The sequence below is a fragment of the Neomonachus schauinslandi genome, chromosome 4 (assembly GCF_002201575.2).
Source record: "Neomonachus schauinslandi chromosome 4, ASM220157v2, whole genome shotgun sequence".
NCBI lineage: Eukaryota > Metazoa > Chordata > Mammalia > Carnivora > Phocidae > Neomonachus > Neomonachus schauinslandi.
This window is the reverse complement of record NC_058406.1, coordinates 39,982,096-40,009,749: the sequence shown is the minus strand read 5'-3', so window position 1 is coordinate 40,009,749 and position 27,654 is coordinate 39,982,096. Positions and strand designations below refer to the sequence as shown.

At 50.5% G+C, this 27,654-nt stretch overlaps 1 protein-coding gene across 8 annotated transcripts in view; it reads left to right on the top strand.

Moving 5' to 3' along the window:
• TTC39A (tetratricopeptide repeat domain 39A) overlaps positions 1 to 27,654 on the top strand; it is a 48,416-nt gene that overhangs the window by 6,238 nt on the left and 14,524 nt on the right. For 3 of the 8 annotated variants that reach the window (XM_021684287.1, XM_021684291.1, XM_021684286.1), the window contains exons 1-9: positions 541 to 603; positions 7,800 to 7,904; positions 17,422 to 17,553; positions 18,437 to 18,513; positions 19,819 to 19,886; positions 22,033 to 22,097; positions 24,084 to 24,183; positions 25,502 to 25,567; positions 27,393 to 27,501. In XM_021684287.1, coding sequence (XP_021539962.1) covers positions 566 to 603; positions 7,800 to 7,904; positions 17,422 to 17,553; positions 18,437 to 18,513; positions 19,819 to 19,886; positions 22,033 to 22,097; positions 24,084 to 24,183; positions 25,502 to 25,567; positions 27,393 to 27,501 — 760 coding nt within the window. In that variant the 5' untranslated portion in view covers positions 541 to 565. Of the gene's footprint in view, positions 1 to 540; positions 604 to 7,459; positions 7,513 to 7,796; positions 7,905 to 17,421; positions 17,554 to 18,436; positions 18,514 to 19,818; positions 19,887 to 22,032; positions 22,098 to 24,083; positions 24,184 to 25,501; positions 25,568 to 27,392; positions 27,502 to 27,654 lie in introns of those variants that run through there. The other 5 variants (XM_021684294.1, XM_021684293.1, XM_021684288.1 and 2 more) reach the window with 4 other exon arrangements.

The following is a 27,654-nucleotide window of genomic DNA, read 5'->3' as shown; positions in this document are numbered from 1 at the left end:
AAAGGGAATATTAAAACCCAAGCCTGACTCTGGAGGCTGTGTCTTTCTCAGCATGAATGCCCCCCCCACCAATGCAGTAGGATGACGAAGGGCTCAGGTGGGGGCCGCTGCGAGGCGGGAGCTGGGGGGGGAGGGGAGAGTGACAGGGAGGTGGACCTCAGGTTTAAGAGAACTTTCTGGCCACAAATAGGTGGGGCTGTGTGAGGAAGGAGCGAGCTCCGGCCCCTGGGGGCTGCGCAGCGGGGGCACTCGGCATGGGCCCGGCGGGCCTTGGGCGCCCGGGCCTCTCACCTGTGAGAGCTGAGGGTGGGGGCGCATCCCGCGGCCGCCCCCCGCCCAGCCCCAGCCTCCAGTCGGCCGCAGACGGGCGGCGGCCGCGGCCCCACTGCGCGGGCAAGCGGACCGAGGCCCGGCCCGGCCCCGCTGCCTTCCCCGCCCCCGGCGCGCCCCTCCCCGGCCGCGGCGTCTGCGGCTCGGCCGCACAGCGCCCGGCTCGGGGTTCCGGCGGCAGCACCTGGGCCGCGGCTGGCGTCCGGCGGGGGCACCCTGCCCGCCCCCCTCCGCGATGAGCTCGGCGGACGCCGCGGACTCCCTGCCCGCGGGGTAAGTGCGCGACGGGGGCGGCCCCGTGGGGAGGGGAACGGGCGCGGGGCCCGGCCTTCCCCGCGCCTCCGGCCCGCACTGCGGCTCCCAGCCCCCCACCCCACCCCCCGGCCTGGCGCTTCGCCCGGCCTCCGGGAACCGCCGCCGCCGCCGAGGAGCGGGGAGGGGGCTGCGGACGCTCGCGCCAGGGGAGTAGAGGCTCCGGGGATCCTGCGGCGGGCACTCCCCTCTGGGTCCCAACTTTCTCACGGAGCTGTAGTAATGGCCACGTCAGAGCCGCCTTCCTCCCCTTGTGGCGTTTACACCTGTGGTGAGCTCTGTTGTTTTCACATCCGTTACTGTTGAGGAAACTGAGGCATAGCTCTTAAGTGGCTTGCCTTCCGTTACCCAGGAGGTGAGCGGTGGGCCTGGGATTTGAACCCAGCTCTCTCTGATGCTAGAGCCCCCACCCCCGTGCCATACTGCCTCATCTTCGGGATATCTGAAGGAGTTAAAAGCTAAGATATGAATCAGCTGTGCCCATCCGGCGCAGCAGGAACTGGGGTAGTAAAGGTGGGTGTTGTCACTTCCAGTATGGCTCTCCTGCTCTTCCCCACCCCACTGAGGAACCCAGTAGAATCCCTGCACTGCCCCTGTAGCAGTGATCGCTGCTAGCAGCTGGGAGACCAGGAGCCGCTGGCCCTTTCCTGGGCGCAGGTGAGTAGGGGGCGGCTCCTGAGGGCCCAGCTGGGCAGTTGCTGGGTGGAGATCTGGCTCAGGTGAGCTGGGAGGTGTGCCCGCCCTACCTGGAGCCTCACCACCAGGGACAATATTTGCCAAGGGCCTCAGGGCTAACATGTGAACAGGAGGTGACAGGGGCTGGTGCCAGGCCCAGCTGGAGGCCTCCACAACGCCTGTGTGTGCATCCCGGATGAGGGCTTAGAAGTTGGGTCACTGAGGGACACTATGGCCCCCGGGACGGTGGCCTGGTGAGTTTTTCCCTCACCATGTTTGTTGTATGATTTGGGCCACATCCTTTATCCTCCCTGGACTTCTGGTCTCTCCTTTGGAAAATACAGGGAGGCCAGGCCTGGCTGCTCCCTTCCTGCTCTGAGCTGAAGTCTGTACATCTGGAGCCTGGTTAGGTCCCTGTGCCCAGCCCTGACAAAGCACCACCCTAGTGTGCCCAGAAAAGAAGCTGCCAGGAGAGAAGGCAGGCATGGAACAGGGCACCTATCAAAGAATACTGAACTCCCAGGCTAGAAGCCACATCCATCCCTCTTCCTTCCACACTCATATCCCTGCCTGAGTCCACTCTCCAACTGCAGGCCCCCCTGGCCCCTCCATGGGCCTTTAGGGCAGCAAGCTCAGTCTTCCAGCACTGGCGGATCTTCCTCATACCGAACCATACCTGCCCCCCACTGCATGCCCTCCAGGTCCCTCTCTTCTTTGAGGCCACACAGGTCCATCTGCCCCTGTCTCTGGTCAGTGCCATCCCGGTGGGGTCTGAGCAGAACAGAGGCAAAGCAGTTCCACCTTCACAGTATGTACTCAGTCACTCAACAAACACTCCCAAGGCCTGCTCGGGGCCCAGCCCAGTATATGAGGGTCAGTGGTAAACAAACCAAACTTTAAATCTCCACCACTTTAAAAATTATGAAATATTTTAAGCCTTCAGAAAAATATAGCAAATAATAAAATAAACTCCATGCCCTTGCCACCAGCTTTTTCAGATGTCAACATTATGCCCACTTATTTCATATTCTTCTTGTTAAGAAATAAATTATAGCAGAGACTTTTGAAGCCTCTGTGGACCCTCTCCTCTGCCCTCTCCAGAGATAATTGCCGTCCTGAATTTTGATTTTGGCATTTGCATTTTTATCTTTTTAATTTTTTCTATTTGAGTATAGCTGACACACAATGTTACATTAGTTTCAGGTGTGCAAACATAGTGATTCAACTTCTCTGTATTACCCTGTGCTCACCACAAGTGTAGCTGCCATCCGTCATCCTACAACACTATTACAATATCATTGGTTTTGTCATTCTGTTTTTATTCTTTCGCTGAGTATGTATAAGTCTAAGAAAATGAAGCTTGTTCTGACTTCAAAATTTTTATATAAATGGAGTCATCCAGCATGAATCATTCTGCAGCTTGCTTTTTCTCACTGAGCTTCAGATTTCTGAGATGTAGCCTTCTTGATCCTTGCAGCTCTGGTCCCCACTTTCCCTGATGTATGATATACCACCCAATGTAGGGTCCCGCATTTATTTATCGGCCTTCTTGATGGACATTGAGGTGGTTCCCAGAGTCTTGCTATTCAAACAGTAAATACTCTCAAAGGTCGTCCTTTGTGCATATGTGAGTTTTCTTTTCGGTTGCCCCACAGGAGTGGAATTGCTGGGTCATAGGATATGTACACTCCATGTTTTAAAGTTATTTAGTTTTCTTATAAAAGCGGTGTTTCTTCAGACATAATGGAAACACATATTCGTACAAACGGGAAACACATTCTCGTAGAAAAAAAGTAACAATGGCTAACATTTCTTGAGTACTTTTACTGTGCTTACATTGTCTCAGTCATTCTTCTCAACAACCCTAGGAAGTAGGAACTGCCATTCTCGTTTTCTTGATGAGGACACTGAGGCTCATAGAGGTTAAAGAAACTTCCTAAGTTTCTCTAATGAGTAATTGCTGAGCTGCAGTTTGCGACCAGGGTTTTCCACTTTCAGAACTCTTGAAGGCCACACTGCATGATGCCCTGTCACATCACTCCATGCCACATCATACTCACTTCATTCACAGCTAAGGGGGATTCTCGGAAGGAGAGTCACAATCATGTGCAATTGAGAGAGGTCACTTTGGGATGGGTCCCCGTGGACAGATCCCCTCCCAGCCCCCCACCCCGGACAGATTTCCTCCTGAATGGTGAAGCAGGGAGGAAAAGCCACCTCTGGCTCCAGTCTGCTTCCTGAGTGACTTCCTTGCACTGCGTCTGCTGCCCCAGTGGGGATGGAGAGGTCCCCCTGCTCCATCCATCCTGTGCATCAGGTGTCAGGGTAGCAGCTTCCAGACAGACGAAAGCTGGGAAGGGGGAGGGAAGGGGAGAGTGGGGTGACTCCAGGCCGCCTGACAGCTCCCTTCTCACTCCAGCCTCAAGCCTCCCTCCCCTACGATGCCAAAGCTCCTGGCGTTGATCACCAGCCCTGCTCCATGCTCCATCCAGCTCAGCGGCACCCCAGTGTCTCAGGTTCTCCAAGGCACAGTGGAAAGGCCACCATCAACCCCTCAGGAGCTCAGTAATGTATTAACCTGGGCTGGCAAGGTGGCTTGGAGCAGAAAGGCCTTGAAGACACAGGACAGCCTGCAGAGAAGTGGGGACCTCAGTCACAGCCAGGGGAGGAGAAAGGTTTGGCAAGCTTGCTTTTTTTGGAAAGCATTTCTGTCTTCTACCTAGGTTCCTTATCTTCATTGTCTTTGTCTCCTTATCTGTCAAATGCAGATAAGCGCGCCTGCCTCTGGGCTGGTGGGAGAATTGAAACAAGGCAGTCATCAGTTTAGAACCTGAAGTGAGAATCTCATGGTGGTGAAGGGGTGGTTATTAATGCCATCATTAAGTCAAATGGGACCAGTGTCCCCAGCCTTCCTGAGCTCCCTAGCCAGCCAGGACATCCCCACCTCACACCACTTAGCAGGCCTTCCAGAGCCTGTCTTGCCACCTCACCTGTATGGCTCGTGCCTCTTTATCACTATGGTATCATGACTCTAGCTCCTTGCTTGCCTTTTTTCCCCTTCTTGGACTTCTTTTCCCATCTTGTCCTGAGATCAGTGCCATCTTTTCCAGAAAGCTTTGTCGAGTGCCCTGTCTCCACTTCTGGGCCATCAGTGATCCCCGTGATTGCAGCCTTGATGGTTCTGGCTGTCATTGCCTCTGCCTGCATCTGTCACTTCTGTAGACTGTGAACTCTTCAAGAGCAGGGCCGGGTCTGGGCCAGAACCGGAGATGAGTGGGTATTTGTGGGAGCAAAGGAAGGAGGAAATCAGCCCCAGGGCCACCCCAAAGCAGCTCCTGGTCTGCAGAGGTCACGTCAGACCCACCTTACTGCAGTTAAGCAGAAGAGGTACTGGGGCTGTCAAGGGAGGGAATGCCCCTCTGTGCTATGGGTCCACCTGTCTTTCTCTCCACGTAGAGCGAACAGGCAGAACGTCTTTCTTGATGGGAGGCAGAGGTGGTGGTGGCAGTAGGGTGTATGCAGAAATGGGAGGTAGGCTCTTGGCTCTGGAGTTGTTTAGAGATGGTCATAAGCCAGGACAATGGACTTGACTTATTGGAGCTGAGCTGGTGGGTGGGCACTGGCTTAGGCAGAAACTTGGTTAGAACCCATGCTTGGGCATGTGATCGTGGCCTGGTCACCTCTCCTCTGTGCCTCATCTGTAGTGGGGATAATAATCCTACTTCACAGGCTTTGTGAGGGCTCAAGGAGAGAAGCCCAGTTAAACGCTCAGGGTGGTAGGTGCTCACTGCCTCTTCACCCGTTCATCCAACAGAATGGGCAGACTGAACACCAGTCACTAGGCTAAGCCCTGGGCACAAAGGAAGACACTGTGCCTATCTCATGAAGAAAGGGACAGGGGCTGCTTCTGGTGGGGCCTTTTCTGCCATAGAAAGAAAGTTGGTCTTTATCCTAAGAGTAATAGGAAGCCAGTGAAGGATTTCAAGTTCAGAAGTGACATGGTCAGATTTGGGTTTTAAACAGATAACTTTGGCTATTGTGAGAAGGATGGGTTAGAGGGAATAATGCTTCCGTCATTCTCCCTTATAAAAACTCCCTAGAGGCTACATGGGTTACTTCAGCCATCCTTTAAAATACATTCCTGAGCTCCCACAGAAGTAACAGAAATCCTCTCAAGCCAAGAATATAAAGGATGCTGAAATCGGGCTGATAAATGAGATGAAGGCTCAGCAACATGAGGGTGTTGACAAATTCCAGAAATCCAGAACCTTGAGTTTTAATGACCACTCAAGGGATGATAAGTAAGGAGTTGGGCCGACCCAGTGACAGTGTGAGGAGTTGAAACCTAGCCCTCCTACCACCACCACATGCATCTGGAACCTTCAGAGGGCTACCCCCTCAGCAAATAGACCAGAAAGAAATAGCCACCTTCTCACAAAATGTGGGACGACAGGTCTGGTGGAGAAATTTATAAATACGAATCTGCCCTCACACAAATTTTGTGTTTGAAGACATACTCCCTTTGTGGTCCTGGAGATACTAACCCAAAAAAGTAACTTAAGTATCATCGGATGGGAGCACCCCAGGGAATCTGGCCAAAGTAAGTGAAAATCCTCTCTGGAGGAATAGATTTTTCTCCTAAGATCCCTTTGGGATCAGCCAAATAAATAGGAGCTCATGGTAAAATTACAAAACACAAGGAAACAAGTCATTGTGAGCAGTAGACACCCAAATCAAGAAACAACAGAATTTGTTTCCCTGAGAGTCTAAGATGCTAGAATTAAGATCTAGAATATAAATATTTTAATAAACATGTAAAGAAATCAAAGATGGACTTGAAGCAATAAGCGGGGAACAAAACACTGCCCCAAATGACCAAGCAGATTTGAAAAGGAAACAAGTGGAATTTCTGGAAATGTGAAAGAGAATCATTGAAATTAAAAACTCAGGAAAAGTAGCAGATCAGACACACCTCAAGAGAATTAGTGAAATGGAAGATCTGAAGAAATTACTGAGAATCTCACGGAATCAAAGAGATGGCAAGAAGAGCATTAAGAGACTTGAAATATTGAGCAAAACAGTCCAACAGAGAAGGGGTAGGAGGGGCGAGAGCAGAAGGGGCAGTCTTCCATCAGACCCAGGTGGGGGTGATGGCGGTGCCCTGGAGCTCACTGGGCTCAGAAGGGGCTGGGTTGAGAGATGGTCGGGAGCCAGAACTGACAGAGCTCAAGGAGAGGGATGTATTAGGGCTGACTCTCAGATTTCTGGCTTGAGAAACTGGGTAGAGGAGTGTCATTTATTAAGATGGCAAAGACTAGGGGAGAACAGCTTTGGGAGAATGAACAAGAGTTCAGTTTTGAACAAGATACATATTTTGATTTGCCGGGACGATCCGCTGCTGCATCACGGAGGAGATATTCAAGCTGGACTCTAAGGCATGTGTAGACTTTTATCTGGTAGAAAGGGACTCTCTCTCAACTAACTTTTGGGGAAGGATCTCCTTTTAGTGAAGTCATCAAGGCCCCTTTTGAAATCTTCTCTCAAAAGAGACTCCTTGAGAAGAGATGTCCTCAAGACCATCCTCAAGATAGGACTTTTGGGATCTCCTAGTTTAATCTCTTATTTTTCAGATGGGGAAGCTGAGACCCAGAAGGGTCAAGGATTTGGTCTTCTCGTTCAATCATTTTTTTTTTTTCATTCATTTAACAGATACTTATCAAAAGCCCACTTTGTGCCAGATACTAGATGCCGGGGATACAGCAGTGAACAAAACAAGGATTCTTGCCCTTGGGAAGCTTATTTTTAGTGGAGGGAGACAGACAATAAGCACAAAATAAGTAAAAATAAATAATAAATAAAAATAAAAGTGTGTGTGTGTGAGGGTGATGAAAGCCATAGAGAAGTATAAGGACTAGAAGATGGTCTGGTCCACTGAAATGCTGTTGGGAAGGTGACCCTTGAGGATAAAGGGCCCTGGAAAGGCCTTACAGTCTGCTGCACACTATAGCCCATTGTGACAGAGCTTCTGGGGTTCTAGAGTGCAGGCCCGAGGAGGGCAGGAGAAGTCCTGGAGAAGGAGGAGAGAAAAGGACTGAAGTGGGATTCAGTGGGTGGGCTGTGCCCCCCTGGGGGCAGGGGGCAGAAAAGCCCGATGGGTCAGAAGGGCCATAAAGACTCCCTTTACCCTTGTGAGGGGTAAGATAAATTTGTTCCTGAGGCTTCCTTGCCCTCCATCCTCTGCTCCTCCCCAATCCCCTCCACCAGATCTCAGATGACACCCCCATTCTGCTCTCCTCCCACCTTTAGGAACACTTAGAGGTGGGTCCAAGTTGTCTTTGTGTCCCAGTACAGAGCGGGCAGCCTGGAAGAGCTTGTGACAGGCACCCAAGGCCCACAGGGAGGTCTCATGGGCTCTGTGGGGCTCAGTTCCAGCTTGGAGTGGGGTTGAGGTCTCCTGGTCACTTGAGTGTCTCTCCCAGCAGGACTTCTGTGAGCAGCCTCCATGAGGCCCTGGACCAGTGCATGATCGCCCTGGACCTCTTCCTCACCAACCAGTTCTCAGAAGCACTCAGCTACCTCAAGCCCAGGTGAGGCTTAAGCCTAGGTTGGGGGTGGGGGCCCTGGGGTGTATGTGTGTGTGTGTGCACGTGTGTGCGTGTGTGCCACGCGCATGTGTGCGTGCACACACCTGGGTACACTCGGGAGTCCACGTGTAGTGGAGGGATGGGGGGAGTTGTCTGGTCACGGAGAACTAGAAGTCTTATGTAAGAGGAACCCCGTGTAACTGACTGCCTTCAGCCTTCTGGGTCACCATGACCCTCTGAGTCCCATAAAAGTAGGGGCTCAGGCTCCCCATTCTACAGCCCTGAACAGCCAGGCCCTCCCCAAGGTCATTGTGACTTCCTTCCTTTTAGGTTCTCATGGCCTCTTCCACTTTGATTTCTTGTTACCACTGAATCCACTCGGGGTTTCTCCCCGGTCAGCTCTAACACAGCTGCTTTTCCTCGTTTTTCCCCAGAGCACTAAAGATTTGAGTTGCCGTTACTCAAGCCCTTTAGGGTAATAATGTCGGTTAATCATTTAGCCATTTCTTCCAGTGTTTACTGCCTTCTTGCTAAATAATGTGCTTATACTACTCTTCCTTTATCACTTTTTTCAGTTTTTTAAAAAGATTTTATTTATTTGTCAGAGAGAGAGTGAGCGTGCGCATGCTTGAGCACAAGCAGGGGGAGCAGCAGGCAGAGGGAGAAGCAGGCTTCCCGCTGAGCAAGGAACGGGATGTGGTCTCAATCCTAGGACCCTGGGATCATGACCTGAGCCGAAGGCATATGCTTAACCCACTGAGCAACCCAAGTGTCCCCTTTTATCAACTTTTTAAAGACAAATTGAGCTAGAATTCATACATCATAAAATTATGTTTTTTTACCTTTTACTTTTAAACATCTATTGGTAAACAAGAATTTAGCTTTCTTACTTTTTTTGTAATATAATAGTTCATTTTTTTAAAGTTGGTCATTTCTTTTTTTTAATTAACAAATAATATATTATTTGTTTCAGGGGTACAGGTCTGTGATTTATCAGTCTTGCACAATTCACAGCGCTCACCATAGCACATACCCTCCCTAATGTCCATCACGCAGCCACCCCATCCCTCCCACCCCCCTCCACTCCAGCAACCCTCAGTTCGTTTCCTGAGATTAAGAGTCTCTTATGGTTTGTCTCCCTCTCTGGTTTCGTCTTGTTTCATTTTTCCCTCCCTTCCCCTATGATCCTCTGTCTTGTTTCTCAAATTCTTTTATCAGTGAGATCATATGATACTTGTCTTCCTCTGATTGACTTATTGCGCTTAGCATAGTACCCTCTAGATCCATTTGCAAGATTTCATCTTTTTGATGCTGTATAATATTCCATTATATATTTATACCACATCTTCTTTATCCATTCATCTGTTGATGGACATCTGGCCCTTTCCATAGTTTGGCTATTGTGGACATTGCTGCTATAAACATTGGGGTGCATGTGCCCCTTCGGATCCCTACATTTGTATCTTTGGGGTAAATACCCAGGAGTGCAGTTGCTGGGTTGTAGGGTAGCTCTATTTTCAACTTTTTGAGGAACCTCCATACTGTTTTCCAGAGTGGCTGCACCAGCTTGCATTCCCACCAACAGTGTAGGAGGGTTCCCCTTTCTCCGCATCCTCACCAACATCTGTTGTTTCCTGACTTATTAATTGTAGCCATTCTAACTGGTGCGAGGTGGTGTCTCAGGTTTTGATTTGGATTTCCCTGATGCCGAGTGATGTTGAGCACTTTTTCATGTGTCTTTTAGGCCATTTGGATGTCTTCTTTGGAGAAATGTCTGTTCATATCTTGTGCCCATTTCTTGATTGGGTTATTTGTTCTTTGGGTGTTGAGTTTGATAAGTTCTTTATAGATTTTAGATACCAGCCCTTTATCTGATATGTCATTTGCAAATATCTTCTCCCATTCTGTCAGTTGTCTTTTGGTTTTGTTGACTGTTTCCTTTGCTACAGAAGCTTTTTATCTTGATGAAGTCCCAATAGTTCATTTTTGCCCTTGCTTTCCTTGCCTTGGCGATGTTTCTAGGATGAAGTTGCTGTGGCTGAGGTTGAAGAGGTTGCTGCCTGTGTTCTCCTCAAGGATTTTGATGGATTCCTGTCTCACATGTAGGTCTTTCATCCATTTTCAGTCTATTTTTGTGTGTTGTGTAAGGAAATGGTCCAGTTTCATCCTTCTGCATGTGGCTGTCCAATTTTCCCAACACCATTTGTTGAAGACACTGTCTTTTTTCCATTGGACATTCTTTCCTGCTTTGTCGAAGATGAGTTGACCATAGAGTTGAGGGTCCATTTCTGGGCTCTCTATTCTGTTCCATTGATCTATGTGTCTGTTTTTGTGCCAGTACCATGCTGTCTTGATGATGACAGCTTTGTGATAGAGCTGGAAGTCCGGAATTGTGATGCCGCCAGCTTTGCTTTTCTTTTTCAACATTCCTTGGGCTATTCGGGGTCTTTTCTGGTTCCATACAGATTTTAGGATTATTTGTTCCATTTCTTTGAAAAAAGTGGATGGTATTTTGATAGGGATTGCATTGAATGTGTAGATTGCTCTAGGTAGCATAGACATCTTCACAATATTTGTTCTTCCAATCCATGAGCATGGAACGTTTTTCCATTTCTTTGTGTCTTCCTCACTTTCTTTCATGAGTAATTTTCTAGTTTTCTGAGTACAGATCCTTTGCCTCTTTGGTTAGATTTATTCCTAGGTATGTTATGGTTTTGGGTGCAATTGTAAATGGGATCGACTCCTTAATTTCTCTTTCTTCTGTTTTGTATAGAAATGCAACTGATGAATTTAGCCTGCCCTACCTCCCTTCCCTCATCCTCCTCTCATCATTATATCACAGTATCTGGCTAAATCAATAATGTTTACATTATTATAATTTTGGTAACTAATGCTCATTGCAGAGACAAGTTATACATTGTAAGATTACATTTCCTTTCTGGAGTTAATAATTGTCTTGTCTTTTCATTTGCCTAATTTGCTATATACAGTTATCCTGAACTCTTTCTAGCCTTTTCCCTGGAAACCTGAACCCTGGAAGACAGATGTGTCTATTGGCCACCTCCCAGCTATCTCCTAGAAATCCCTTTGCTTCTCTCCTGTTTCCTTGACCTGGCTTTTTCTCTGGGATCCTCCCTCATTTTACCACACTGTGTCCTCCAGAAACTTCCTAGGAAGGAGTTGCATGAATATAATTTCTCCCCCCTCAGAATTTTGAAGGCATTGCATCCCTGTTTTCTAGCATCTACTGTAACCACGGGAACCCTAATTTCTTCAAACTTTGCATGTGATCATTATTTCTTCCCCAGAAATGTTTAGAATCTTCTCTTTTATTCTTGCAAATCTGAAATTTCACAATGATGTGCTGAAACATAGGTCTTTTATTTGGAGCCTTTCAGTTCTGGGACCTTCTCTAGCATGACCACTCCATGTTCTGTCTCCCTTTTTCAGGCTTTCTTTAAGTCAAACACTGGACCTCCTGGATCTGTCCTCTTCTAAGCCTCCTGTTTTCCCTCTAATTTTGCATTTCTTTCTCTTTTTTTTCCTCTTATTTGGGGGAGATTTCCTCAACCTTATCATTAAATCCTTCTATTGAGTTAGAAGAGATCCTTCTATTTTCTTTTTTTCTGTGATCATATGATTAATTTCCTTGTACTCATTGTTCTCTGAATGTTCTTTTTTTCCCTAAAACATTTTATCCTTGGTTTATAGATGTACTCTGTTCTTTGTGTATATTTTTGAAATATGAGAGTCCTTAGGATAGGGCCTGGCATATAGTAAGCAGTCTAGTAAATATTTGTTGTTACTATCACAGAATATTGTCTCCCAAATATTTTAATTTTTTTCCTGTATGATCTTGGCTTTCTCCAGATTCCCTTTTTCTGTGTAATGGGGGAATCTTCTGGTGCAGGCTTTTCTCAAATGCCTGATGGCCCCTGGTTGTCTGGTCATATTTAAGAGCTAGTTCTTGTCCTTGTAATTGGTGGGATTGGCTTTTGGATGGCCCAGCAGTCCCCACACCTTATCCCCACCCTTTGAGGGGATCTGGGCTTGAGATGGGGCAGGGGCAGGTCTGCAGCAAGAGTGTAGCCACCATCTGAGGTTGGCCAAGCTCCATCTTGCTGCATCCCTGAACATCTAGGTTCCCTTCCCAGTATTCTTTTTTAAGATTTTATTTATTTATTTATTTGTCAGAGAGAGAGAGAGCACAAGAAGGGGGAGTGGCAGACAGGGAGGGAGAAGCAGGCTCCCTACTGAGCAAGGAGCCGATGTGGGGCTGGATCCCAGGACCCTGGGATCATGACCTGAGCCGAAGGGAGACGCTTAACTGACTGAGCCACCCAGGCGCCCCTCCCTCCCAGTATTTTTGAAAGACTCCCCAGCTCCACTTTCCTTCTGGTCATTACCTGTCCCTAAGCAGGCTCCTCCCTACCACCTCCCCCCACACCTTCCACACCCTCTCCCCACAGCCCCCTTGTGTGGAGGGGCTGCCTCACCCTCCCTCACCTCAAGAGGGCACTCTACCACAAGTCCTACAACTCAGGCCTGACAACTCAGGCCCCGGAGAGGAAATCCTTGCCCTGAACGGAGGAGACACTACAGAGAGACCAGCCTTTCCATGAGGCTACCTTTTAATGTCATACTTAAGGCAGTGAAGCTGCCCCTTAGCCCCTGCCCCATTCCAGAAAAGAATCTTTCCTTTCTTTTTCAGTTTAAGAGCGTTCTCTCCAAACAGTAGATGTTGTTAGCACACTCCCAACCCACATCCCCATTTTTTTTTTTTTAAAGATTTTATTTATTTATTTGAGAGAGAGAATGAGAGAGAGAGCACATGAGAGGGGGGAGGGTCAGAGGGAGAAGCAGACTCCCTGCTGAGCAGGGAGCCTGATGCGGGACGCGATCCAGGGACCCCAGGATCATGACCTGAGCCGAAGGCAGTTGCTTAACCAACTGAGCCACCCAGGTGCCCCCACATCCCCATTTTGACAACCAAAAAATGTTTCAAGAAATTGCCAGATGCTAGGGAGCCAGGGGGAGACAGGAAAAATATCTCCCCATCTTTATTAAGAAGCACTGGTCTAGGGGAAATAATTCTTGCTAAAAATGGCCTCCCCTCTTCATTTATAGCCATCGAAGTTTCAAAAGATGTTGGGGTCCAGTTTCATTCACTGTTCCTCATTGTGCAAGGTCCTCAGGGATAATGGGCTCATCAAGCTCCAAGCCTCATGCCCCAGCCTGGGCATCTGTTTTCTGTGTTTGTCGCTTCTATGAGTAGCTTCTAGTTTATTTTATTTTGCTGCTTGCTGGTAGAGGAGGGAAGGGGTGGAGGCCACTAGGCTTAGCTGACCTCCACATGGCTCGAGGAGTCCCAGGTCCCAACACCCTGCTCTTCTGACGGCTCTTCCAGTGCCCTCCCCAACTTGACAGCTGGTCGGGGCCTAGAAGGTAGGACCCCAGTGAGCATCATGTCCCAGAGCTGGGTTTCGCTCAGAGGTGAGGGGGCTCTTACTCTCAGGGGTCAGGATTCTATAAGCAAACAAGAACTTGTGGATTGTAAACTAACTTGGGGTGCCTGAGGTTTGGGGAGTTGTCCTACCCCTGTATCTGCCTCACAGTTACTGCATTTGTTACAAATCGAAGGTTTGTGGCAAGCCTGCCTCAAGCAAGTCTGTCCGCGCCATTTTTCCAAAAGCATTTACTCACTTTGTGTCTCTGTGTTACATCTGGTAATCCTTGCAATATTTCAGACTTTCCCATTATTACTATATTTGCTATGGTGATCTGTGATCAGTGATCTTTGATGTTACTATTGTAATTGTTTTGGGCCACCACTATGTAAGACAATGAACTTAATCAAAAATGTTGTTTGTGTTCTGACTGGTCCAGTGACCAGCCATTCCCCCCTCTCTTGCCTTCTCCTTGGGACTCCCTATTCCCTGAGACACAACAATATTGAAATTAGACCAGTTAATTTCAGGGCCTGCCGTGGCCCCTGAGCGTTCAGGTGAGAGGAAGAGTTGCACGTCTCTCCCTTTAAATTAAAAGCTGGAAATGACTAAGCTTAGTGAGGAAAGCATGTCAAAAGCCAAGACGGACTGAAAGCTAGGCCTCTTGCACCAAACAACCAAGTTGTGAAAGCAAAGGAGGAGTTCTTGGAGGAAATTGAAAGTGCTACTCCAGTGAACACACGAATGATAAGAAAGTCAGCCAGCCTTACTGCTGAGGTGGAGAAAGTGTGAGTGGTCTGGATAGAAGAGCAAACCAGCCACCACATCCTCTTCAGCCAAAGCCTGACCCAGAGCAAGGTCCTCGCTCTCCTCTACTCTGTGAAGGCTGAGAGAGGTGAGGAGGCTGCAGAAGGAAAGTTGGAAGCAGCAGAGGTGGGTTCATGAGGTTTAGGGAAAGAAGCCGCCTCCATAACGTGGAAGTACCAAGGTGAAGCAGCCATCTGGGTTTAGATGCTGCAGCAGGTGATCCGGAAGCTCTGGCTCAGATCACTCATGACGGTGGCTACACTAAACAACAAATTTTCAGTGTAGACGGAACAGCCTTCTATTGAAAGAAGATGCCATCTAGGACTTCCATAGCTAGAGAGAAGTCAGTGCCTGGGCTTCAAAGCCTCAAAGGACAGGCTGACTCTCATGTGAGGGGCTAATGCAGCTGTGACTTACAAGTTGAAGCTCATGCTCCTTTAGCATCCTGAAAATTCTGGGGCTCTTAAAAATTATACTAACTCTGGGGTACCTGGGTGGCTCAGTCGTTAAGCGTCTGCCTTCAGCTCAGGTCATGATCCCAGGGTCCTGGGATCAAGCCCCGCATCAGGGTTCCCTGCTCAGCGGGAAGCCTGCTTCTCCCTCTCCCACTTCCCCTGCTTGTGTTCCCTCTCTCGCTGTGTCTCTCTCTGTCAAATAAATAAATAAAATCTTTAAAAAAAAAAAAAAAGAATTACGCTAACTCTATCTTCCTATACTCTTTAAGTTGAACAACAAAGCATGTCTATTTACAAGATGGTTTACTGAATATTTTAAGCCGAGTGTTGAGACCCACTACTCAGAAAAAAAGATTCCTTTACAATACTACTGTTCACTGACAATGCACCTGGTCACCCAAGAGCTCTGATGGAGCTGAATGGGCAATGAGATGAATGTTGTTTTCATGACCGCTAACACAACATCCGTTCTGAACATCCATGGTTCAACGAGTCATTTCGACTTTCAAGTTGTATCATTTAAGTAATCTATTTGATAAGGCTATAGCTGCCATAGGGAGTGATTCCTCTGATGGATCTGGGTGAAGTAAATTGAAAAACTCTAGAAAGAATTCACCATGCTAGATGCCAGTAAGAACTTTGTGATTCATGGGAAGGGAAGAGGTATCAACATGAGCAGGAGTTTGGGAGAAATTGATTCCAACCATCATGGATGACTTGGAGGGGTTCCAGACTTCAGGGGAGGAAGTGACTGCAGCTGGGGTGGCAGAAGCAAGAGATCTAGAAGTGGAGCCTGCAGGGGGCACTGCGTGGCCGCCCTCTCAGGATAAAACTTGAGTGGGTAAGGAGTTGCTTCTTACGGATGAACAAAGAAGGTGATTCCTTTTCTTTTTTTAAAGATTTTGTTTATTGATTTGAGAGAGAGAGCATACAAGAGAGCGTGAGAGAGAGAGCATGAGCAGGGGGAACAGCAGAGGGAGAGGGAGAAGCAGGCTTCCTGCTGAGCAGGGAGCCTGATGCGGGACTCAATCCCAGGACCCTGGGATCATGACCTGAGCTGAAGGCAGATGCTTAACCAACTGAGCCACCCAGCGCCCCAAATAAGGTGGTTTCTTGAGATGGAATCCACTCCCGGTGAAGATGCCATGAAGGTGGTTGAAATGACAACAAAGGACTTGCAATATCACATAAACTTAGCTGATAAAGCAGCAGCAGGGTCTGAGAGGACTGACTCCAATTTTTTTTTTTTTTTTTTTTTTAAAGATTTTATTTATTTATTTGAGACAGAGAGAATGAGATACAGAGAGCATGAGAGGGAGGAGGGTCAGAGGGAGAAGCAGGCTCCCTGCCGAGCAGGGAGCCCGATGCGGGACTCGATCCAGGGACTCCAGGATCATGACCTGAGCCGAAGGCAGTCGCTTAACCAACTGAGCCACCCAGGCGCCCCTGACTCCAATTTTGAAAGAAGTTCTGCTGTGGGTAAAATGCTGTCAAACAGCATCGAGTGCTACAGAGAAATTGTTTGTGAAAGCAAGAGTCCATCAGTGCAGCAAACTTCACTGTTGTCTTACGTTAAGAAATTGCCACAGCTTACCCATCCTTCTGCAACCACCACCCTCATCAGTCAGAAGGCAAGATCCTTCACCAGCAAAAATATTACAGCTCACTGAAATGTCAGATGCTGGTTAGCGTTTTGTAGCAATAAAGTATTTTTTAATTAAGGTATGTATTTTTTTAGACAGTGCTTTACACACCCTGGACATAATGCTATTGCAGACTTAATTAAGCTTCTGTGTGCACAGGGAAACCAAAAATTGATTTCACTTGCTTCATTGCAATCTTGACTTTATTGCAATGGTCGGGAACCAAACCTGTAATATCTCCCATGTATGCCTGTTCCACGAGTCTCAGTCCAGAGCGCACCTGAGGGGCTGCAGGGGTGGGCTGGGGAGGAGCCAGGATTCCCAGCCGCAGGTGCGTGTTCTGGCCTTGGGCCTCAAACTAGAAATTCCACTTTGCCTGCCAGGGGCCCAGGTGGGGCTGTCTGTCTCTCCTGGGCCCAGCACTAGACTGGGTGGGTGGGGCTGAGTCTCCTGCCTCACTGGTGTAGGGGGCGTTGCTTGTGAACTGGAGAGGCCTGGAGTGGGAAGGGATTATCTGGGGGGCGGGGGTGGGTCTGGGTACTGCCAGGGAACCATCTCCTGAAGGAGAGAGTTTCTGTCCAGGGCAGTGACCCTTGACCCTGGCAGACACAGAAGGACTCACATTTATTGAGCATCAGCGATGTGGCCCTGGCCTGCGTGTGCTATTTAAGCCACCCGGAGTCCTGGGTGAGAAGGATTATTGTATCCATTTTACAGAGGAGAAACTTGAGGCTCAGAGAGGTTTAAGATTCACCAGGATTACACAGCTGGTCACTGGCAAAGCCAAGATTTCAACCTGTGTTTCAGGGACTCGGTAGCCTGAGTTCTGTCCCCACTTCAGGCTGTGGCCTCCTTTCCACAAGCCACTGCCCTCAGATTAAGCATTTCTAGCAAAGACCTGGGAGGTATCCTGACAGCTCCAGGGCCGGTGAGGGGTGGACCAGCCTTTGGTTTCCTTTACAAACATTTGACTCCCCAGAAGGAGAGGAGCTGGGGTCTGAGGCCTTTTGAGCAGCAATGGAAGAGTCAGACCTTGGGAGAGTCTCTTCCCCTCCCTGTTTCCCCCTTTCCCCACCACGGGGGGTCAGGGAGGTTATGGTGATCAACACATGCCAGCTACCTCTGGAGTTCTAGGAGTTGGTGCTGTCATGTTCCTTCTCTCTGGCAGAACCAAGGAGAGCATGTATCACTCGCTGACGTATGCCACCATCCTGGAGATGCAGGCCATGATGACTTTTGACCCTCAGGACATCCTTCTGGCTGGCAACATGATGAAGGAGGCACAGGCGCTGTGTCAGAGGTCAGGGCCAGGGGGCGGGCAGGGATGAGGGGTTGTGAGGGCCATCCTTCTGTTACCTTCTCCTATCCCTATGCCTAAAATGCCACTATTAATGATGCTCCTTTTGGCTAAGAAGATGTGTCCCCAAGTGCTAAGAGCTGTCCCTGTCAACTCTGCTTCAGGAGCCTTGTTGTCTGAGCCAGTCTCTAAGCAACTGCCAGGGGCCAGGCCTAATTTCATGGAGATGAATTCTGGCTCTGTGACGTAATAACTCTTTGATCTTGGGCAAGTCCCTCTCTGGACTCAACTTTGTTCGTATGGAAAATAGGTATTAAGATAGGGCTTTTGTGGGGACTGAATGAAGTCACTGGTCACAGGACCTGGTGCATAATTGGCGTTCAGTACACATAAACTGCTTGACTGAATGAATGAATGGACGGATCCTCAGTGTTGGTGCACAGGTAGTATTGTCTTTCACTGGGCACACGCGCATGCTGGCCCTAGGCCGGCCGCCGTGCTGGGCACTGGCTACCCAGGGAAGCATCAGACCTGGCCCCTCTGACACCGGAGCTGGCTGGCCTGGGAGAAGGTGCAGCCAGTGACCTCCCAGCCTGATGCAGGGAAGTTCCAGGGGCTGTGGCGGTCTTGCCAGAGGAGTAGGAAAGGTTTCCTGGAGGAGGCGATGCTGGAGCTGGGTCCTAGAGGGTGACGAGGAACTGGCTGGGGCTGAGGAGGGAGGGGAGGGGCTCCAAGTAGGGGTAATAGCAGAAGCAGGGGCGTGAGAAAGCCTGGACTCAGTTGAGCGTGTGTGGAGTCCCATGGGAAGGGTAGCAGATGCGTCTGAGCCCACCCGGGCCCCTGCTCACCCTCACTGAATGACTTGAGGCCCCTCTTTCCTCTTCAGGCACCGGAAGAAGTCCTCTGTAACAGATTCCTTTAGCAACCTGGTTCACCGCCCCACGATGGACCAGTTCACAGAAGGTGTGGCATCTGAATGTCCTCTCACCCCCGCTGACCCCAGGCCACCCAGTTCCTGGCCCAGGGAGGGGTGGGGAGGGGCACTTAACCTCCCAGTTTCACCGAAGGGGCCGGGCCCCGGCCTAGGTGCTGGGACACAGATGGGTCAGACCTGGGGCCTTTGGACAAGTTGCTCTCAGGTGAGTTGTGGGGGTCAGGGGGTGCTCACTTACCTGATGGCATTACCTGCTGAGGACCCAGAAGCTGGGGAAAGAAAACGCTGTCACGAGGTCCATGTGCTTTGCTCCTCAGGCCGGGGTGGGCTTCGAACTGTGTGTGCAGTTAGGTTTACTGGCCTGATGATCTCAGTGATCTCCTGTGCCCCAGAGGGGAATGTGGTTTTGGAGGCTGGCCCACTGGGATGAGACAGCTGAAAGCAGTGTGAGGGATAGTCTAGGCCACCTGTGTGCCGTGAACGCCTATGGCCGGCCTGGCGGTAGCAGCGGCCAGCCGTGGGGGGCGGGGGGCTCTTCCATGCAGGAGCAAATGGCCTTCCCCACCCTCAAGAGCCCTTGAAGTTTCCAGCACAAAATAATGAATATGACAGTGCCCCTCCCTCCTTCATGCCTTCCAGAGCTCCCCGATGCCCACAGGCCAAATGTGCAGCCCTCCACCAGCATTCAAGCCCTTTGCAACCAGACCGCTGCCCCTCATCTTTACCTGTCCCCTAAGTCTCTCCCTTCCTCACCCTGTTTCGGCCTTCTGTGCTTGGCTGTCCCCAGACATCGGAGTTTTTGGTTCTCCCAGGCCTCTGCCTTGAAAGCTCTTCCTGCCTCTTCCTTCCATTCCTTTTCAAGTCAGATGGCCCGACCCGAATGTCCTTTCTTCTGGAAGTCTCCCCAGACCCCCTGGACTGTGTTAGTTTTCCTTCCCTTACTCCTACAACCTGTGGGCTTCCCTGGATCAGGATCTTCTTTGTTTATCCATTCAACCCAGCACCTTCTCCCTGCCTGGCACTGCGGGGGCTTGGCGCACAGCACCTACAGGGGTGCTCGGAGAACAAGAGAAGGAAGCCCAGGGCCCTGCACTGCCACTTGGGGTGATGGGCTGGGGGGCACCAGGTGGAAGGCAGGTGGGGGGAATGTGAGCTAATTTTGGACAATGGTGAAAGCTGTGAAGGAGCCGGACCCCTCCCCCCCATGGTGGGGGAGGGGGAGGGTGCTGACTCAGGCTCCCTCTGCCTTCTGGGAAGTAGGGCGTGGAGGATTTGGCCCCTGCTGCCTGCCCAAAGTCCCAGGAGGCCTCAGGGCTTTGGTTCTCTCCTTGCAGAGGAAATCCATGCTGAGGTCTGCTATGCGGAGTGCCTGCTACAGAGAGCAGCTCTGACCTTCCTGCAGGTAGGAGCCCTCTCCTTGTACAGAGGGCCTGGGGGTTTCCCATCCGTCACCATCTCGAAGCCGGAAGTAGCTATAGCAGCCCCAGCCGGCCTCCTTGCGGTTCCGGAGGACTGAGGCTCGGTGACCCCAGCACTAGCAGCCCTGGCCAGGCTCACTGGCTGCGGTGATGGGCTTTACCCCCCACACTGAGCACACGTGTCCCACCCACTGCGAGGGTGCGCTGCCGCCGTGTGGGGTGATGGGCACTGGCACAGAGCCTGCTTTACACTTGATCCATTCAACACGCAAGTTTGAATGGATCCAACTTGATTCTGCGACGTACCAGGCTTTGTGTGCACATTACAGCTATGTAGTTTTACCTACCTTACACCGAATGCATGGTCGTTTTTTTTTCGGTTTTTTTTTTTTTTTTTTTTTAAAGATTTTTTTTTATTTATTTATTTGAGAGAGAGAGAATGAGAGACAGAGAGCACGAGAGGGAAGAGGGCAGAGGGAGAAGCAGACCCCCTGCTGAGCAGGGAGTCCGATGCGGGACTCGATCCCGGGACTCCAGGATCATGACCTGAGCCGAAGGCAGTCGCCTAACCAACTGAGCCACCCAGGCGCCCCATTTTTTTCGTTTTTTTAAAGATTTTATTTTTCAACAGAGAGAGACAGCGAGAGAGGGAACACAAGCAGGGGGAGTGGGAGAGGGAGAAGCAGGCTTCCCGCCGAGCAGGGAGCCCGATGCGGGGCTCGATCCCAGGACGCTGGGATCATGACCTGAGCCGAAGGCAGACGCTTAACGACTAAGCCACCCAGGCGCCCTGCATGGTCATTTTTACATAAGTGTGCATATATTATTAAATCGTCACCTCACAGGCCTGCAGAGGGGAGGACTAGAGGGGAGGAGCCACTTCCACAGGGTCATCTGATTAGCACCTGGCAGAGCTGGGATTTGAATGCAGGTCTGGCCAGCCTGGAGCCTGTGCTCCCCACCACACAGTGGTGGTTATGAGCGCCACCACCTCATGCTTTCACCAGAAAGCCTGGGTTGTGACATGTAATCATGTGAATGTGGGTATTGGGGTAGAGAGGCACATATGAATTATATTATTAGGGTACTATTTTTTTTTTGTTAGCTATTGTTCTTTTTGTAGCTCAGGTAATTAGAATTAGATTAATCCTAATTCGTCATTAGGATCACTGTTAATAATTGCATTGTGAGTGGCCTTTTATTTGTGTATTCTATTACACATAATAAACACCCATGAGTTCCCCCACCCAACCAGAGAACAGAACACAGCTCGCAAGTCCGCGAGGCCTCTGGGCTCCTCCCCACCCTGTTCCCTGCCTCCCTTCATGGGGAAACCACTGCCTAGAGTTTTATTTATCATCCCCCACCTTATTTTTTAAAAATAGTTTTCTCAGCTTCCTATTTATGTCTGAGCAGCATATTGTTATGTTTTAGTTGGCTTCAAGGTTCTTAAGCCCTCAAGCTGTGTGGGACTTGCTTTCTTTACTCGACCTTATGTGGTTGTATAATATTCCCTTCTACGAATATAGCAGTCTGTTTATCCATTCTCCTGCTGAAGGGCATTTGGGTTGTTTCTGGTTCCTGGCTGCTATCAACACTGGTGCTGTGAACATTCTTGAAGGTGACTTCTGCAGCCCATGTTCATCATTTCTCTTGGGCATACCCCCCAGGAATGGAACTACAGATGGGCTGTAGGTATTGGTGCTTTAAATTACAAATGTGATAAATAGCTGCTTGTTGTAAAAAAAAAAAAAAAAAAAAAACAGAAAAATTAAAAAAAAAAACAATGAGCATCCCTCTCGCTTACCCACAGTTCCTCCTCCTGGAGGAGGCCTGTTACCCACTGGGAGTGCCTCCTCCAGGCCCCTTGCCAGGCACTTAGAATATGTAACTGTGAGGCTGTGGTTGAGCCCTGGGCATTTTGGAGGTCTTGTTTGGCAAGGAAATCCTCATCTCAAGTTCCAGGGCTTAGGGAGGCCTGGTTTGGCCAACCCCTGACCCCATCCTCCCAGGACTCCTTAGAGAGCTGGGCCCAAGGTGGGGCAGGCTGGGCCCGGAGCCTTGTACGATGCCTCTCAAGCCTGTGGCTCCCCACCCAGGCCTGGCTCTTAGCATCTCTCCCTCCTGCAGGATGAGAACATGGTGAGCTTCATCAAGGGCGGCATCAAAGTTCGAAACAGCTACCAGACCTACAAGTGAGTGGGGCTGGTCTGGGGGCGCCTGGGTCCACAGCGTCTATGACCCTGTGCCTCTCAGGCTGCTTTGTGGGAGGTAGAGAGCAACTTGCTGGTGGCAGGAAGCCTAGAATGCCATGTGACCTCAGTCAAGATTCCTGCACCCCCAGGACCTCAGTTTTCCAGAATATTATTCCCCTGGTTTTCTAGGTATATCTGTTCATTTGGTTCCCCTAAGTCTATGCCTGACCCCGAGCAGGGGAAAATCAGACAGATTGTGGACGGTGTGTTGTGGTAGGGGCTTGGAGGAAGGCACAGGGACTGTCATTTTAAGAACAGCAACAGGACCCCTACACATCTGTTAAGGCCCAGTCCAAATGCCACTTTCCGCATGAAGCCTTCTTTGGACCCCTCCAGTACACACTCACATGCTCCTGAGGGCCAGATCATTTCCATACCATCTTAGCACTGGGCCAGCCATAGGCCTTGTTTAATGGATAAAAGAAATAAGCCTCAATCCGAACACTTCTACTTAACATGGCACTACAATTCTTATCTACAATTCTAAAATCAAAAAAACTTGGAAAGCCCAGTTTCTTCCCTCAAGTTTGGCATTAAAACTCATTTTCCATTAAAAGTTGACTTGAATTGACTTGAGACTATGTATCATCTTATTTTCCCCATCTAAAGTGACTGTTTCCCTACAGAGATATTGTGAGTCTGATTTCAAGGTACTGCTGGAATATAAGACAGCATGTAGTACATGGGCGTTGCATTACCTGGTGGGTCTGTGCTGGAGTCGTGCTCTGCCCCCACCAGTCTCTTCACCAGCTCCCAGAGTGATGTTTCCAAAGCACAGACCTTGTTAAGTCACCCCCTTACCAACTCCTGACACCCCTCTTGCTCTTAGAATAAAGTCCCAGGTCATTGCTGAGTCATTCCTGGGAGCTCCTCCTGCCCTCTGAGCAATATCGTCCACCTCATTCTGCCTCAGACATTTGGGCCTTCCCTCACTTCTTCAAACATGCCAAGCTCATTCTACTTCAGGGCTTTTGGGCATGCTGTCTCTTTGCTAGGAACACTCTTTCTGTGCCAGGCTAACCCTCCCCATCCCTAGGGTTTCAGCTCAAGTGTCAGCTTCTCAGGGAGACCTTCCCTGAACCCCAGACTAGGTCAGGCCCCAGGAGTCTTCTCCTTTGAGGAGCTCCTCACCCTCACAGTGACTTGATGGGGTTCCGTCTCCTAGAGTGGGAGAGTTGTGAGGACAGCAGCTTGGTGGCTTTGCTTCCAGATGCCCTCCATTGCCTGGCACAAAGAGACCTCAGTCCGTGTTTGCTGACTGAAAGCCCTCAAGATGCTCATGGCCCTGGAAGGAGGCGGGCACATCTTTAAAGCCTCTGTCCTACCCCAGGCAGGCTGGGATATGGACTCTGTGTGACTGATGACCAGGAAAGAGAGGGCTGGATTTCAACCAAGAGGCCCCAGGTAGACTTCTTGAAGGATGGGGTGTTGGAGTTAGCCTAGTGGCTCTTCACTGGGGCATTTGGCAATATTTGGAGACATGCTGGTTGTGACAGCCTTGGGGGAGGTTGCTCCTGGCATCTAGTGGGTGGAGGCCAGGGATGCTGCTAAACATCCTATGATAGTACAGACAGCCCCCCACCTCCACCTGAACGAAGACTTTATCCAGCCTAAAATGTCAGTAGTGCCAAAGTTAAGAAACTGTTCTAGAGAGAATGCAGAGCATGTGCAAATACCTAGACGTTGGACGAGGCAGGTGTGCTAGGGCTGATAAGGCTGACATTCAGGGGCAAGGAGTATGTTATTATGGAGATGGGGTTAGAAATTCCTCGAGTATCAGCTCTCTGGATTGCCAGAACTGTTATCAGTCTACCACCAGGGAGTTCTGAAAACAGCTGGGAGTCGGGGGCAAGCTTAGTCCCCAGCTTTGGAATGGGACCTCGCCCCCACTATGTGGCTGAAACAAGACTGTGCCTCTCTCCACAGGGAGCTGGACAGCCTTGTGCAGTCCTCACATTACTGCAAGGGAGAGAACCACAGACACTTTGAAGGAGGTGTGAAGCTTGGTGTGGGAGCCTTCAACCTGGTGAGTGGGAGTGCCCCTACACCTGCTCTCTGCTGGCCTGTGGTGCTGGGTCCCATGCTGGCCCGGGGACCCAGCAAGAAAGCAGACCTGTTGCCAGCCTCGGCCACTCAGAGCTGGGGTGGGGTGGGAGTGGGTGCTGGCGCTGGCTTCAGAAGTCCGTCTGTGCATTTCTTCCCAAGTCAAGTTGAAAGCTTGAAATGCACATGGCGGCGGTATTTATAGGACCAGAAAAAGACAAACACAATAAATCAGGGCCTTTTCTATCCTGGAGAGCTGGTGGTTAAATATTGACCAGTAGCAGGAGAAAGGCCTGGAAGCAGTGGGCAACCCACAGGAACAGAAAGCCAAGACCCCTTCCTGGGGGAGGTTGGGGAAGGTTCCATGGAGTAGGGAATATCTGAGCTGGATCTTGAAGGATCTGTAGGCGGGAAGGGCACTCAAGGCAGAAGGAACAGTGTGAGCTAAGCGAGGCAGGGAGGCTCTGAAGCTTATTCTTGGGAGGAGGAGATGCTCATCAACAGTTTAGACTCCTGGCCCCGGGTGTCCAGAGACCTGTCCGGAAGTGCATATGAGGCAGCGTGTGGCTCTCTCCCCTCTTGGCAAAGCCTGTTCCAAGAGCAGGCCTTGGGGCCGGGGTCCCTGCCCCACTCTGGGTTCCAGTTTCCTTGTATGTGAAGTGGGAAACTGGGTTCCAGTTTCCTTGTATATAAAGTGGCCCAAGTGCTGAGAAGTTCAAACTGCAGAGTTCATCAGATGCTTTAGCAGGTTATAGCCAGGCTGTCCTGGGTTTGAGAACTGGCCCCCCTCTGATGAGCTGTGGGACCCTAGGCATGTCCTGTCACTTATCTCTGCCTCTCTTTTTCTATCTATCAAAAGGGACAGTGATCTTTCTTGGCAGGACTGTTCTGAGGATCAAATGCAATGACAGAGCCCCTGGTGCAGAGCAGGGATTCAGTGTGAAACACCAGCTTTCATGTGCTTTACAAACCTTAGTTTGATCCATCTTTATGGTACCCCTAGGAGGAAGGGGCTATTATTATTCCCAGATGAGGAAACTGAGGCACAGAAAGGCTATGTAGCTTGCCCAGGGTGACCCAGTGGGTGTGGTGAGATTAGGATTTAGACACAGTTTGCTCCTAGTTGTCACACTGAGGTGCTTCTCCATCCGGGGAAGTTGGCTTTCTGGGAAACCTTGGCCCTCCTTGTGGGCATTCTGGAGATAGGTGCTCCCCCAGGATTACCATGGGACTCTGGAGTTTGGGGAGTTGGACGGACAGCTCCCACCCCTCCACATGCCCACCTGCCTCTGTTCCTGCAGACGCTGTCCATGCTTCCTAACAGGATCCTGCGGCTGTTGGAGTTTGTGGGATTTTCAGGAAACAAGGTAACCGCCTGTCTTCTGGGACTCCTGACTGGCTCAGCTGGACAGGGTGGGGCTGAGGGGCCGCAGGCCCTGTGTGTTGGTCCTGGTACAGCCCCCCTCAGTTGTGGCCCTGGACAAAGCCCAGGCCTCTCTGAGCCTCTGTCTCCTCTCCAGTGAAATGTGGCCAGTGATCCCTGCCCAGCCCCACACAGGGTGAAGAGGCTGTAGGGTAAGGATGGGTGTGAAGGGCAACTTCGTGCAGTGGCCTGGAGTCATGTTCTCTGAGCCTTACAGGTGTCAGGAACCTAGTCCTCCTCCCTTTGGAAGACTTTGAGCTAGTTCTTTCCCTTGAGATCATTTTCTTGTCTGAGAGATGCCGAAGAGAAGCACTACCATGCATCAGGCCTTGAGGGCAGAAACCAGAGGACGCAAGCACCCAGAGACTTTGCTAAAGGCAGGAGTCTGAGTACTAGGTAGCAAATCAGGGAGAGCTCCCTGGTGGAGGAGGCCCCTCATTGTAGAAGGAACCGTGGCCTGGGAGTCAGGAGTCCTGGGTCAGTCCAGCCTCATTCATCTCCTCCTCCTCCTCTGGGTCTTTTTGGGTAAAACAAGGGGCTTTTTTGTTTTAGACTGATCAATGTTTCTCAAACTTGAACTTCCTCTTGCCTTTCCTGATTTTTGCCACGACTGTAGACCTCAATATTATTATTTATGTATTATTTTTCCCAAAAATGGCTCATATTTTTTACTTAAGTTTATCTAAAGGAAACACTACTACATAGAAAACCCATGTTATTTGGCATGATAAGAACATAATCATAACCATAAGCAATCTTGTGAGAGCAGGCTGTAGGATCTACTGACGCCGTTTTCCTGTGGGAAGAGGTGTTGAACACACACCAGCACGGGACTGAGGCTTTCTCCTGCATACCATCAGGACACATAGAGAACTGGAAAGGGAAGACCCTCACTTGGGACTCTGAGCCTCATGTCTGTCTGGAGACCTGTCCATGGTCCATGGCCCTGGTCCTGGGAAACACCAGCTAGAGGCTCCAAAGGTCTCTTTTAGTTTTGTTTTAAGAAGGCCCTTGAGTCCTGAGAAGGATTTCGGGATGATGACAGGAGGGAAGAGCATGAGAAAGGCCAAGAGGTGGGACGGTGTGGCCTGCCTGGCTAGGAGGAGAGGGTGACGAGACCAAAGTGGGAGAGACCTCAGACACTGGCTTTGGCTTCATCTTTACCCTGAAGGCAAGGAAGCTATGGAGGGTTTGAGGCAGGGGTGAGGTAGGTCAGATTACCCTGGAGGACAGATGGGGGCAGAAACTGCAGGCAGGGATACAAGTGGAGTCTGGCCTCTCCTCCTCCCCAGCCAGGCTCTAGAGCCTTCTCCTTCAGGAAGCCTTCCCAGACTGCAGTCCTCGTGCTGTGCTCTGAGCCTCTGGTTAGGATTATCTGCCTCAAGTGGAGTCTGGCCTCTCTTCCTCTCCGACCAGACCCGGGGCTGCTCCGGGCCTCAGTGCTCACCATGGGGGCCAGCAGGTGAATAAAGGCAGGAATGGGGAAGGGGCTGTTGAGGAAGTAGGGGACACCTGGACCCAAGCCTCCGCCCTGGCCTTGGCACCCCAGGAAGGTGGCTGAGGCAGCGAGAGGGGCAGCCTGGCTCAGGGTGGCCCAGCCCGGGTGCGGGGGTTGCGGGCGGCTGACCTGGCCGGCGGGCTTCCAGACGCGGAGTCCAGCACTCTTGTGCCCCTGCCCCAGCAGCACGGCCCTCCCAGCTGTCCGGTGGGCCCCCCAGCCCCCACCGCACCCTGGGTCTGGCCTCAGCCTGTGGGTCTCTCTCCGCCAGGACTACGGGCTGCTGCAGCTGGAGGAGGGCGCCTCAGGGCACAGCTTCCGCGCTGTGCTCTGTGTCATGCTGCTGCTCTGCTACCACACCTTCCTCACCTTCGTGCTCGGTAGGAGCGCCCCCTGGGCGACAGCGACAGCCGGGGTGCCTGGGGCTGGGCTGGCTCTAAGGACAAGGAGCTGCGGACCCTGCCGGGGGAGGCCCCCGGGACTGGGGGTGGGGCGCTGGGACCAGAATTAGCAGAGCACCATCAGCTGTCTTG